At 43.1% G+C, this 12,172-nt stretch overlaps 2 protein-coding genes and 1 long non-coding RNA gene across 3 annotated transcripts in view; 2 read left to right on the top strand and 1 right to left on the bottom strand.

The window, feature by feature from the left end:
• The window catches only part of SLC10A1 (solute carrier family 10 member 1), a 10,250-nt gene extending 8,278 nt beyond the window's left edge, over positions 1 to 1,972 (top strand). Inside the window, exon 5 of the mRNA XM_019551033.1 lies at positions 1,678 to 1,972. Within this exon, the coding sequence (XP_019406578.1) occupies positions 1,678 to 1,972 (295 nt within the window). The remainder of the gene's footprint in view (positions 1 to 1,677) is intronic.
• A 2,135-nt stretch (positions 1,973 to 4,107) lies between these two features.
• On the top strand, positions 4,108 to 4,365 carry LOC109321025. Its single transcript, XR_002103939.1, has 2 exons — positions 4,108 to 4,167; positions 4,314 to 4,365. It is a non-coding gene; the product is annotated as an uncharacterized LOC109321025 (long non-coding RNA).
• A 4,147-nt stretch (positions 4,366 to 8,512) lies between these two features.
• SRSF5 (serine and arginine rich splicing factor 5) overlaps positions 8,513 to 12,172 on the bottom strand; it is a 6,866-nt gene continuing 3,206 nt past the window's right edge. The window contains exons 6-8 of the mRNA XM_019551726.1: positions 9,977 to 10,050; positions 9,557 to 9,667; positions 8,513 to 9,456 (exon numbers count right to left, since the gene is read on the bottom strand). Coding sequence (XP_019407271.1) covers positions 9,210 to 9,456; positions 9,557 to 9,667; positions 9,977 to 10,050 — 432 coding nt within the window. The 3' untranslated portion in view covers positions 8,513 to 9,209. The remainder of the gene's footprint in view (positions 9,457 to 9,556; positions 9,668 to 9,976; positions 10,051 to 12,172) is intronic.

Raw genomic sequence — 12,172 nt, 5'->3', positions numbered from 1 at the left:
AGATCATCAAATCAAAGCTGCTGCTACCAGGACAGATTCAACCATCAGATGATTTGGGCGCAAGAGCTGTGAAAAGTTGCTCGATGGCATGGAGTTTTAGCTACTTTAATTCTTATTTAAATTCATTTAAAAAAAACAAAAACTTTGGAAGTTTGCTCTTTAATGCTGAACTTTCTGGGAGCCAACACGGGCAATGTTTACTAATCTGTCAGACAAACATGACTTAACTTCTGGTCTTGAGTAAAAGCCAGGAAAATTGGTGGCTCTGCATATTTCTGATTTGTAGAAATCCACATGAGAATAGTTTAGATCCAATTCTATTCGGAGAGGAGTGGACAGGCAAAACAATTATATTGGTTCAGTGCAAACTGTGATACACTGGTATCATTTAAAATGGAAATAATTTTTTCATCCTTCTCACCATAAACTTTGATCATGGACTCCTAGTGCTGGTTTTGGAATCATGAGGACAGAATAGAGAGGCTGCCTGCACAAGTATTTTATTAATGATTGTGCTGACAGAAGCTTGCTCTTTAGCTGCAGGACAAGTGCAGTACAATCAGTAGTAATTTCAGTTGCACCTCCATTGGTGCTAGCTAGTGTGCCTAAATGCTGATTGGGATGAGAGATGAGCACAAGCTCATGGACAAAGAATGAGTTGGTTGTTCTCCTTGGTCCACCACAAGCAATATCAACCATGGGCACATCCAGGATTTTGTAAAGAACGGGGGTGCACCCCTTACTTCCAACCTTCCCCTCCTCCCCCTGCACTCCCATGGGATGGGGAGATCGCACTGCAGGTTTTCTTTTAAGTCCCCAAATCAGGCAAGAATCTTGCTCTCTTTTCCACAACTCTTGGGAACTTATTCCTTCCCCTCTGTGCTCATCAGCTCCTCCCCTCCCATTCCTCTCTGCCTCGCCCACCACCCACCAGTGCCATCGTCCTCATCTGACCCAGAGGCAGAGCAAGCTCCAGAGCCACTCCTCCCTTGCTCCAGCTGAGCTGTGCAGGCAGTCAGGCTCAGCCAGGGATTGTGGCAAGAGCAGTGACAGTGGTGGGTGGGTTCCCACCACAGATATCTGTTCCCAGGCTGACAGGGAACACCCAGGGGCACTGGGAAGAGGAGAACCTGCCCACAGCTGCTGTCTCCAGCTGAGCCCCTATATACCCCAGCTAGAGCAGAGGAGTGGCTCTGGACCTCCCCCTGCTGCCTTGGATAAGCCAGGGAATGTGGGGAGAGTGGCAGCAATGGGTGAGGAGATGGGGGAATGGGAGTGGGGGGACAGTGCAAGTGCCGGGGGTGGAATTCTTGCCTACGTCATGGACTTATGAAAGGCCCCAGCTGCTTTTTCATCGTGGTCTAGGAGTCGGGGGGAAGGGGAGGGGAGGACAGAGGGCAAGGTGAGGTGAGGTGTGACCGCAGCACAAGATCCCTTTCTGGACCCACCCCTGGTACCAATTCTAGTAGCAATTTTTATTAAATACATACCTGGGCACTACAAACAAGACTAAAACTCATCAAGTTGTTTCATGCAAGGCATGGAAAAAATTGATGTATAGTTATACCTTTGCAAAATGAAGCCGTTGTTACCAAGAATTAAATATGTCCATGTCAAGTAGTATAAAAATGTACCATATCTTTAATGCCTGTGTATGTCTACTTCTGACCTGTACAGGTGCAGGAGGACAGTGTGCATGGAGACCGGCTGCCAGAATATACAGCTCTGGTCTGCTATCCTCAAAGTGGCCTTTGACCCTGAAGTCACTGGATCCCTCTACTTCTTTCCACTGCTGTACATGGTTTTCCAGATCGGAGAGGGCCTTCTCTTGGTACTGACCTTCAGGGTACATGAAAGGATAAAGAGACCAAATGGCAAGTGCAATTTTGCTCCTGTTTCTTTGGTACTTTTCCCCTCAAAGGATCTCAGTGTATTTTATCCATGTACAGGCATTAATCCACTGGTCACTTAACTGCTGCTGTCATGCACTCATAAAGTGCAAGGTGTAGTTCTGGATTCCCAGCGGAGTGAAGTTTACAGGCTGCCTTATGGGGAAGGGTGAGGGAGATCTGATTATTAGCATGCTATGCCTCTGCTGTACAGGGAACTGTGAATACCAGGGCAGCATATTTTTTCTACCATCTTGATTAGATATCTTAGTAGTATCACTGGCCCTATAGCTGAATTCCTCTTCCTAAGGCTGCCAGTGCCTTCCCACAGACATACTTGGTGGAAGCCAGAGTCACTCGTTTGACAACCTGCTCAGGAGCTCCTTCCCTGTCAGCTGCCAGGGTAAGACTGCCTCCCTGCCTCAGGCCCTGGACTGATATATATGTCACGCCCACCTTCCTTCCCATCAGGTGCCTTCCCTGATTGCTGCCTGAGCTGTTTCTGGACCTTCGCTCCTCTTAAAGTGACAGAAATGTGCTGAGTGCCTTGTCACACTGGGTCAGATTAATGGTCCATCTATCTGAGCACCCTGTCTTCAACACTGGCAGAAGGGGACGCTAGAGGGAGAACACTGAACCAGCTAGTGCTAGAGTTATCCCCCCTGGCATCCACCATTACTGGTTTAGAGATGTCAGAGGAAACATCTCCAACCATTCTGTTTAACAGCTCTTAATAGCTTTATCATCCATAAATTTGTCTAGCTCCTTTTTGGATCTGGCTATGCTATCTGCCTCTACCGCCTCCTGTGGCAATGAATTATACAAGTTACCAGGCATTGTGTTAAAAAAGTGTATTCTCTTGTTAGTTTTCAACCTATCACCTACTAATTTCAGTGGGCACCCCTTGGTTCTAGTATTTTGGAACGCAGTGAACAATTGATCCCTGTTCCCTGGTCCACACCCTTCGTGATTTTATAAGCCTCTATCATGCCCCCCCAGCCTTCTTTCCAAACTGAAGAGTCCTAGCCTTTTTTAGTTCCTCCTGGTACGGCAACTGCTCTATACTCCTGATCATTTTGATTGCCCTTCTTTGTACCTTTTCCGATTCAACTACTACTATTTTTCTCCAGGTGCATTACTTTGTTCATCTTCCATTTTTTTGCCCGGGGTATAGGTTGTAGCTGTGTTGGTCTAAGGACATAGACAGACAGGGTTCTTTGGGCGAATCTGATATCTTTTATTAGACCAACTTAAATAGTTGGAAAAAAACTTTTAGCAATCTTTTGGGTTTAAAAACCCTTTGTCAGGCTGAGAAAGTCTCTGCAGTTGGTGTGTGCTGTTCCTGGATGGAATGAGTAGTACTGAAAAAGACAGATGCAAAACAACTTCAAGTCTAGCAATTAGTTTTGTAACCCAGCCCTGACCAGTGCTACACTTTTCTTACCAACAGACACCTCTTTGCTGAGTTACTTCGGAGCCACCTCGGAGATCTGCCATAGGGTATAATGGGGAAACAATAAAACATCTATAACTTTTGTTGTTTTTTGTCATCCGATTTGGATGAAATTTTCAGGGGTGGTAGACTCTACAGAGAGGATGAAGCATGCTGAGTTTCAAGAAAATCAGTGCATGGGGTTTGGGTGGAACTGCCCCTCAAGCTGTGGACAAGCAAAACTTGTGGGACTGACTGTGTCTGTCTTGGGGCGGGGAGGGGAGACACTGCTGCAGGCCTGGCTGCTAAGCTGCTGTGTTACCAGTTACCAATCAGTCATGATTCACTCAGGGACCCGGGGATCAGCTCAATACACAGGACCTAGCTAGTACATAATGACTTAACAGCATCAATTAGCACCTAGAAAACTAGGCTAACAGACAATCGACTGCCCCAGACAGACACAGTCTTGGTACTAGTTTCGCCTGTCAGCAGCCGGGAGGTGCAGGGCCCCTGATCCCCCTGCACCGATCTCCTCGACAGCTGGCAGGCATCACAGCAGGAGCCACCATCCCTGCAACTGTCACCCCGCTGTGACTTAGCACATGCAGTGTCACCCATGGCACGAGTTTTGCTTGTCCGCAGCTTGAGGGGCAGTTCCCCACAAACCCCTGTACCGATCTCCTTGAAACTTGGCAGGCTTTGTGGCCTCAGTAAGAGCTACCACCTGTGCAGTTTTTGACCTCCCTGTGGTGTAACACATACACGTGACACGAGTTTTGCTTTCAAGCATTTGGGGTACAGTTCCCCCCAAACCCCTGCACCAATCTTCTTGAAACTTGGCAGGTTTTGTGGCCTCACTAGGAGCTACCACCCCTGCAGTTTTCACCCTGCTGTGGTGTGACACAGAGCCATGACATGAGTTTGGCTTTCAAGAATTTGGAGTACAGTTCCTCCCAAACTCCTGCACTGCTATTCTTGAAACTTGGCAGGTTTCATGCTCTCCGAAGAGGCTACAATCCCTGCACGTTTCATCCAAATCGGGCAAAAAACAACAAAGTTATAGATATTTCATGGATTCCCTATTATACCCTACGGCCAGATCTCCAAGGCAGCTCCGAAGCTTCAGAGCCGCTTTGAGGCAGAAACTTGGTCCAGAGCTCTGGATAGGATCGGGGCCATCTGAAGCGGCTGGATCCGAAGCCGGATCGGATCGCTGCCGACTCCCACAGTCCTAGTGGTTAAGCATTGGAATAGGCTTCCTAGAGAAACTGTACAATCTCCAGCCTTGGAAATTTTCAGGAGGTTAAGCAGTTGGCCAAGATGGCTCAGTCAGGGCCTACCCTGCTTTTAGTAGAGGACTGGACTAGATGACCTCATGAGGTCCCTTCAAACCCTGCTCTCCTGTAAAATCTAAACACATTCAATCAACCCCCAGTGGAATTTAGGAGTCAAAGCAATACAGGAACAACTTAAATTTACCTGCAATATGACCTTTCTTTGCCATGGGTTAAGACCAAGGGGGTCTCATTTGATTTTTTTTTTTTTTTTTAGGTACAGTGAAAAATCATCTATACAGCTGTGGATGGCAACACTGCACAAGAAATAAAGCCACCACCAAGAAACAAGAGCAAACCAAGGAAAAGGCAGAAGGACTATGCAACAGGCATCTCCACCAAAGCTTCAAGTAACACTCTCCACACATGGTTTGCTGAACTCCAGTAGTTTTGCATAATGTCCAGGCCAGCCTAGACCTTCACTGGAAAGCTCTCAAATGTTTCATTCTGTAGACAACTCCCAGACAGGGTCCACAGACTCTATTTGAGAGATTTAATGGACTAGCTAATTCTTGGCAATCTACAAAGTATTGCTTGCTAGTGGTGATGAAAAGATGCTGTTTACCTCAATGAAAGCTCCGTCACCAAGTTGCATCAGAACCCACAGCCTGGCATTCTTACTAGCATCACCTGAATCAGACCAGTTCTGTTCACCTATGAACTTGGTCTTGCTGACAAGCAATATGAGGGAGCTGCAATTTTAATATAGCGATGAATAAACAAATGAAAGATTAAGTGGTCCAAAGTACCTTGGCTTTGTAGAAACACCCAGGCCTGGGAACTAGTAATACTGAACACTTGGGAGTATCTTAGATACAGTAACTGCTTAGTGGCAGAGTTGCTATTAAAAGAGATGCTCCAGGCCCACTGCACTGCATTCACAATAGCCAACTTACCCAAAGTAATGTAGTTTAACAAACAGCACACATTGATTGTATTGAAAATCCATCCTTAATAAAAGCAAGAGACATTTCCTGATTTTTGCAATCACTGCTGTAGTTTTCAAACATTATATATATTAGATACTGTACCATAGTTTCTTGCTGTTTGACTCCTTTTCTAAATGTCATCTGTTGCCGTTGAGTCTGACTGCCTATGTCCCAGGAATGTAACACCAGAAAACTATCTGGAATCAGGAAGCCTAGTCACTAGAAGGGGCTCTGAAATGCCTTTGTTGGACAATCTGGAGTCTATTACTTCAAATTGCCTTAAGTAGAGGCACTGCTACTCCTCCCAACTGAGAGACAAGTGTGGCCAGCTGACACACCCCAGCTGGCCAGTCAGTCCAGGTAAGCCCATCTGCAAAAATCTTGATGGTAACCCTTCCTCTATAGAGCTCTTTCCAAGGTGTCCCAGGTCCAGGTCTTTCTGAGTGGGCTGGATGGATTGCCCAGACTAGGTCAAGGGCATGAATGTGGTATATGAGTGCCCATGATGATTTCCATGGCCTACATCCTTCCTTGATAAGACATGCCACAAACTGTTAAGGACTTGACATGGGGAGTTGGAGGTGTAACCAAGAATCCCATTAGTTGCCTAGGTTCCCATTACTACTTACCCAGTACTTGCTTGCTTGAGGTTCCTAACCCAGATACTGTTCCTGAATGCAGATACAAGTTTTCTTAGAACTGAGGAGAAAAATCACTGCCCTTTTAAAACAAAGCTGAAGATAGCTTCCAGCATCACTTCCTCCTTTTATGTAAGTGATTTGAGCACTCGCCCAGCAAGTGGGCCACCTGAGTTGAATTCCCTCTTTTCATCCCAAGGGGGCTCATTTACATCTCACAAGTAAATGAACCACTGTACTTTAAGCCACACTGGGTAGGTTAACACTTACTACCCACCTGTCTTAAACTGTACTGTGCCACAAAAAAATATTGAAGACAGACTAGGCCGAAACATAATCCTGTAACCTATTGGTAAAGGAATTTCCTCGACAGAGGAAGAGCCCTGGATTTCAGGGTTTTCCCTAAAACTAGCGAGTGCAATTTGGAGTCATTGGATAAAACATGAAAACACATAGGCAAGCAGGGACAAGAATGTAGGGTTTTCTTCTCCCTCCTGGAAAGCACCCTAGTAATCCATCAGGCTACAGTCCTGCCCCCTCTTACAGCTGTCTGGTCCAGAAAATGTTTCATTCCTTGCTGCACAGTCAATCTAAACCCTCATGCTGAACTATGATGTACAACTATCTCTAACCATGCAGTTTATAGGGAGCTGGAACCTGTCAGTGCCAAGCATAACTACTGGTTCAAGTGCATCACAAGACTTGAGTAGGGGAAATATTTTGCCCCCGTATCACCATCAGGCATCCCACACCACAGAGCAGCTGTTTCAGATGTGCACCCTAGCTGCCATGGGAACATCCCAAAAACAAGGTTTAACTGGCAATATCTTTTTAAAAATCAACAATAGTTTTTGCATGCAAGCTACCCTAGCTCTTGAGGCCACAGGCAGTGTCCATGTAAGCAACTAGCCTTCCCAGTCAAACCACTGCAGATTTGTATAGCTCCCTCCAAGTGCAGACGTTACTGCCAACTCAACGCAACTCTTTCAGATTACCAAAGATTATTGTACCCCAAGGACACAGATACAAGCAGGGCACAGGCACTGCTACAGGCAGCAGGAAGGCAGGCACTTCCTTCGCTTGCTCCCTCAACTTTTTACCTGCAGCAGCATCACCCCTATGCAGGGTACTCAGGAAGTTCTAGTTCTGTTGGTCAGCAGTAGAGTGGGCTGCCCACTCCCTACAGGTGTCTGTAACAAAGGAACGAAGCTAAACATCCCTCAGCAATAATAAAGCTCAGCTACTGTTCCTCCATGTTCACAGGCATTGATGAAGCCTCCAGAACAGAAGAGTCAGGTGCAAAGAAAAAAAAAAAGAAAGAAAGAAAAAAGAGGGCTGTTCAAGTCACATTTCTGGCCTCTAGAAGACTGTATTACCTCTAATGTAAGAATTCAGGCCAAGTTGTACACAACTGAGACATTCACAACTGAATGAAAACTGAAACTGTGGTAGGCTTAGACTTCTGAGCGTTTCCAGAATGCTGGAGTACAAGTAACTTGCAGTGCTGTCTCTGTGAACTCCACACCTCCTTCCTTAGAACACACATCTAAACAAGGAACTGCTACCCAAGTTTGCTGTGTTGTCTCTTTCTAGAAGAAATGGGGCACTCTTCCCTTTTAAACTCTGCAGTTGCCATTTGGGTTCCAAGCTAGAGGACTAAAAGGTCAAGAAACTGGCAGTAGCCAGCATCCAGAATGCTTCCATATGGATTCTCACCTGGTTGGTATCCAATGCATCTGCCAGTAACAGAGGAAAAACAAAATATGCAATGGTAGGAAATCTGAGCCAGATTATCTGGAGGTGGGAAAAGTGGATGGCAGCTTCCGTAGCATTCTCAAAAGCAAGATGGTGGTTGCCTGATGTACAAATGAAAGAGGAAACTGCCCAATACAGCTCCCTGCCTAGTGCCAGATTGCTGAGGAAGGAGGTCGTTGAAGGAAATGAGCCATAAAATTCAGACTGTACTGTGAATTACCATAGTGCCATTTCTGCCAACCTTCAGATTAAACAGCTAACTACTGCTACTCCAAGAGACTTTAACAGCTGACATAACCACCCTGTATTTTCCTTCTGTAAGTTTCTCATTCCCTTTTCCACATTTAGTGAGACTAGGGTGGCTGGGGAGGGGCACTTATTACTTCTTATCTCAACCAATACAGCTGTTTGAGACTCGCAGCAATAAAAGTCATCTTTCACATCTTTGAAGACTACTCAGCCTTGTAAGGACCATGCCCACTTCTGATTAGCCATGTTAAGAAGCAAAATGAAGAAAACCACACATTTATGGTGCCTTTAGACTTTATTTCTTGAACAGGAAGAGCAGATATTTATAGAACCACTACGAGCAGAAGTGTTAAGCACTTGACATCATGTCACTTCTTCATTCAGGGGTATATGTTCTGTGTTTATAGTGCAAAGTGTTTTTAAAAGGAACAGAGTAAGTCTTCAAAAAAATAATGTTTATTGGTAACATTAACCAGCTTTTGTTTTGCTGACCCATAACCGAAAGTTGTCAGAAGCACACAAAAAAATTAAAAAAAAAACAAAAAAAAACCTAAAATAAAGCTTTATATACAGCAGGGGGAGAGCTCTTAGCTGTCCAATGCCATCAGTTTAAATTTGATCCATTAAAACTAAGCTTTCCTGAATTACTATTCACAGTTCAATACACTGAGAATTGAAGTGTTCCGATTTTTTTTTTTGGAGGTACAAAAAAATTAAATTGTTTGCTTTAGTTATAAAGAGCTCTGTCCATATACACAAACTATACACTTCAGACATTCACAAAAATGTGAGCAAAAGGGATTATCAAAAGACATTTAATACAATTAGTTCGGTAACCCCTCCATTGTGGTCCACATCTACAAAGTTGTCCAGCCCCACCCACCCAATCCAAACCCCTCCCCACAGAAAAATCACATACTTACCACAAGTTTTAGCAAGTATGGTTTAAAAAAGGGCCCCGCTAGCAAGTTAATTATAGTTCAATTGCCACTGTCAACAGATCTGGACCTTGACCGAGACCTCTGCCGGTCAGATGCTGGAGATTTAGATCTACTTGAAGAGCTACGTTTCTGGCTCTTTTCTGGCATAGGAGATCTACTAACTGAACGAGACTTGCTACGGCTCCTACTCCTTGACCTGGTGTAGGACTTGCGGCTTCGGGAGCGAGACCGGCTACGAGATCTAGATGAACTTCTGCTACGGGAACGAGACCGGCTTCTGGACCTACTGGAAAAATCATAAAATCAGTATTAGCATCATGTACATACTGAAACCCAAATTATATTTAGATGTAGATTCATTTGGAATAAAGGGGAAAAGTATATACCTGTGTCTTTTGCTGCCTTCAATTAGTTTAATTTTTCTTCCATTGATCTCTTTGCCAGAGAGCTTTTCAATAGCATTTTTTAAATCACTGTAAGAGGCAAACTCAACCACCCTACAAAAAAAGCCACAGAAGTTGTTAGGTAATTCATGATATGACTACGCAACTCTAAATCCAGCAGCATTACAGCACTTGACATTTTTAGGTGGACTGTTTTTGCATCATGCTAGTATGCACCACACACACCACTGTCCCCAAGTGATTAGTGTTATACAGCTCCTTTTTAAAACCAGTCTTGTCATTACAAGGCAGCCTGAAAAGGCAAGTTATAACTACTCATTCCAAAATACCAAGTCTAGTTCCTATTGAAAAGTGCTTTGTAATACTACAAGATTTAGTACAATGCTGGTTTTAGACACTTACCCTTCATTTAGCTTAGGTCTATGTGCATCTGCAAAGGTTACTTCCCCAGCTTGTCTCATGAAGTCTTTGAGATCCTAACATAAGACCAATTACATTATTCAAAGAAATTATAGCATTTAATTTAATTGCGTATATAAAATTTAAAAAAAAAAAAAACAAGCAAAAACCCCATACCAAAATAAGAAAAAAAAAAAGACTACTGAAAGAGAAAATGTTAGATAAATTACAAACATGGCAATGCCACACTTGTATTCTATACAAAAAAATTCTAATGTGGATCAGGGCACGAAATAAAAGCCAAAACACACACCAAAAAAAAAAAAAGCCACAGCATTTGCCTTTAAAGCAAGATGCTCATGAAGTCAGATTTAACATTAAAAAGAAGATATTAGTCTATGTACTGAGTTGAGTGCAAGCTACTTCCCATATATTTTTGTAGCATAAAAAAAAAAAAAAAGAAAGACTGAAGAACAAGTCTTATGTTTATACAGAACATATACAAGACACCAGTAATTTTGTGCCCCATATGTCATTAAAAATATAGTTTACTTTACCTTCATTAATATTTCCCTAGGCTAGCCAAGCAGCAAACTGCATTAAGCGATCGGAGATACCGTCATGACATATGCCCGACTGGCTCTTCGCCACCCACTTGAAGAACACTACCCAGTCGATGGAAGCCTTTAATCGCACAGCCCTCCCTATTAGCAGACTACTGATGGATGCAGACATTTTCTACTCTTGAAGTTACCAAGGACCACTTTACTGCGATCAGGATTCCAACGACCACCTAAACGCGCATCTTTCAACTCTTTTCGACCAGGACCTCTTATTCGGAAGCGTTACAGGAGGAACAGCTCTCAACTTAGGGATCAGATCTCGTTAACTCTCTGGGATCGCTGCAATGTGGCACTTTAAGGAAGTGCATCGATTACGTCTAGACCGGCAAACACAGATCTAGAGGTGGCCAACTGACATTGTAGGAGCTGACTGGAAAGTCAACCAGGCCCAACCAAGAGTGACCAAGACAGAACGATTAGGATAACCCACAGGCACTCCTCGTCATAAGGCCAACGACACAGATAGGCTGGCAAATAAAGGGTTTAATATGTGGTTAAAATTGATTTAAAAAACAAGAAAAAAATAAAAAATTCCTCAAATATTTAAATTTACAATTTACATAATATTAAGACTATTTTAAAATACTGTAATTTTAAATAATATAATTACATTAACTATAAAAGTTGCATAAATATTTCAATTTAATGTAATAAAATAGTTTTAGTTAAAATGTACTTGGGTATTATCAATCATCATTACATACCCATTAAATGAAGTCAAAAGAGTTAATCGTTTTTAACAAACCTGCCAGCTGACTCGGGAAGATAGATTTTCTACTATGAGACGATTTTCTGTTCGAACAGGGGGAGCATTTCTGTGTGGGGGAGGGGAAAAAAAAAGAGTTGCAATATCCGAAGGTTTAAAAGCAGCAGAACTATCAGTTGTCAGAGCATATGCAGCCTTTAAAATGTTAAGGCATAACTACTATTAATTAACATGCAAGCTAGTACTACCTTTCAGAGAATAATCAGAAACATTACATATCTTAATTACATGTATATTCTTCAGCATATTTTTGCTAATCCAAGATCTTATTAAAATTAAAATTAGGGAAATGATGCCATGCCATACTTAACAGATTAGTTTAGTCTGTTATATATACCTCCTGTCACTACGTGGACGGCGGCTACTAAAACGGTCAGAGTATCGCCCTCTGCCTCTACCTCTGGAACGGGCCCGTGCGTGTTCAATTGTAACCCTGAAAGAAAGAAACAAGACTCCACTGTGTCTACACACCCTTTTAAAGTCAGAAAATTAACAATAACACTCATGTGCATGTACAAATGTATGAACTATTCTAGTTTTTAGACTAAGGAGATTTGCTTGTATTCTTTGCTTTACTAAACAAATGGGTGTTATCTACTTTTAAAAGTAGCACACTAAATCAAAGTATTTTTACCTCTCACTACAGAGCTCCTTTCCATCCAGTTCATAGACTGCATCATCTGCATCCCTTGGATCTTCAAACTCCTATTTTACAAAAAGAAAACAGCATCATCAACATTAACCTGGAAGTGATGTCTGCATATGGCTTACTTGCATAGCTCACATCAGCATTTCAACATAGAAAGAAAT

This window comes from Crocodylus porosus, unplaced genomic scaffold, assembly GCF_001723895.1.
Source record: "Crocodylus porosus isolate Cpor-Errol unplaced genomic scaffold, CroPor_comp1, whole genome shotgun sequence".
Lineage (NCBI taxonomy): Eukaryota > Metazoa > Chordata > Crocodylia > Crocodylidae > Crocodylus > Crocodylus porosus.
This window is presented reverse-complemented; position numbering and strand designations above follow the sequence as displayed.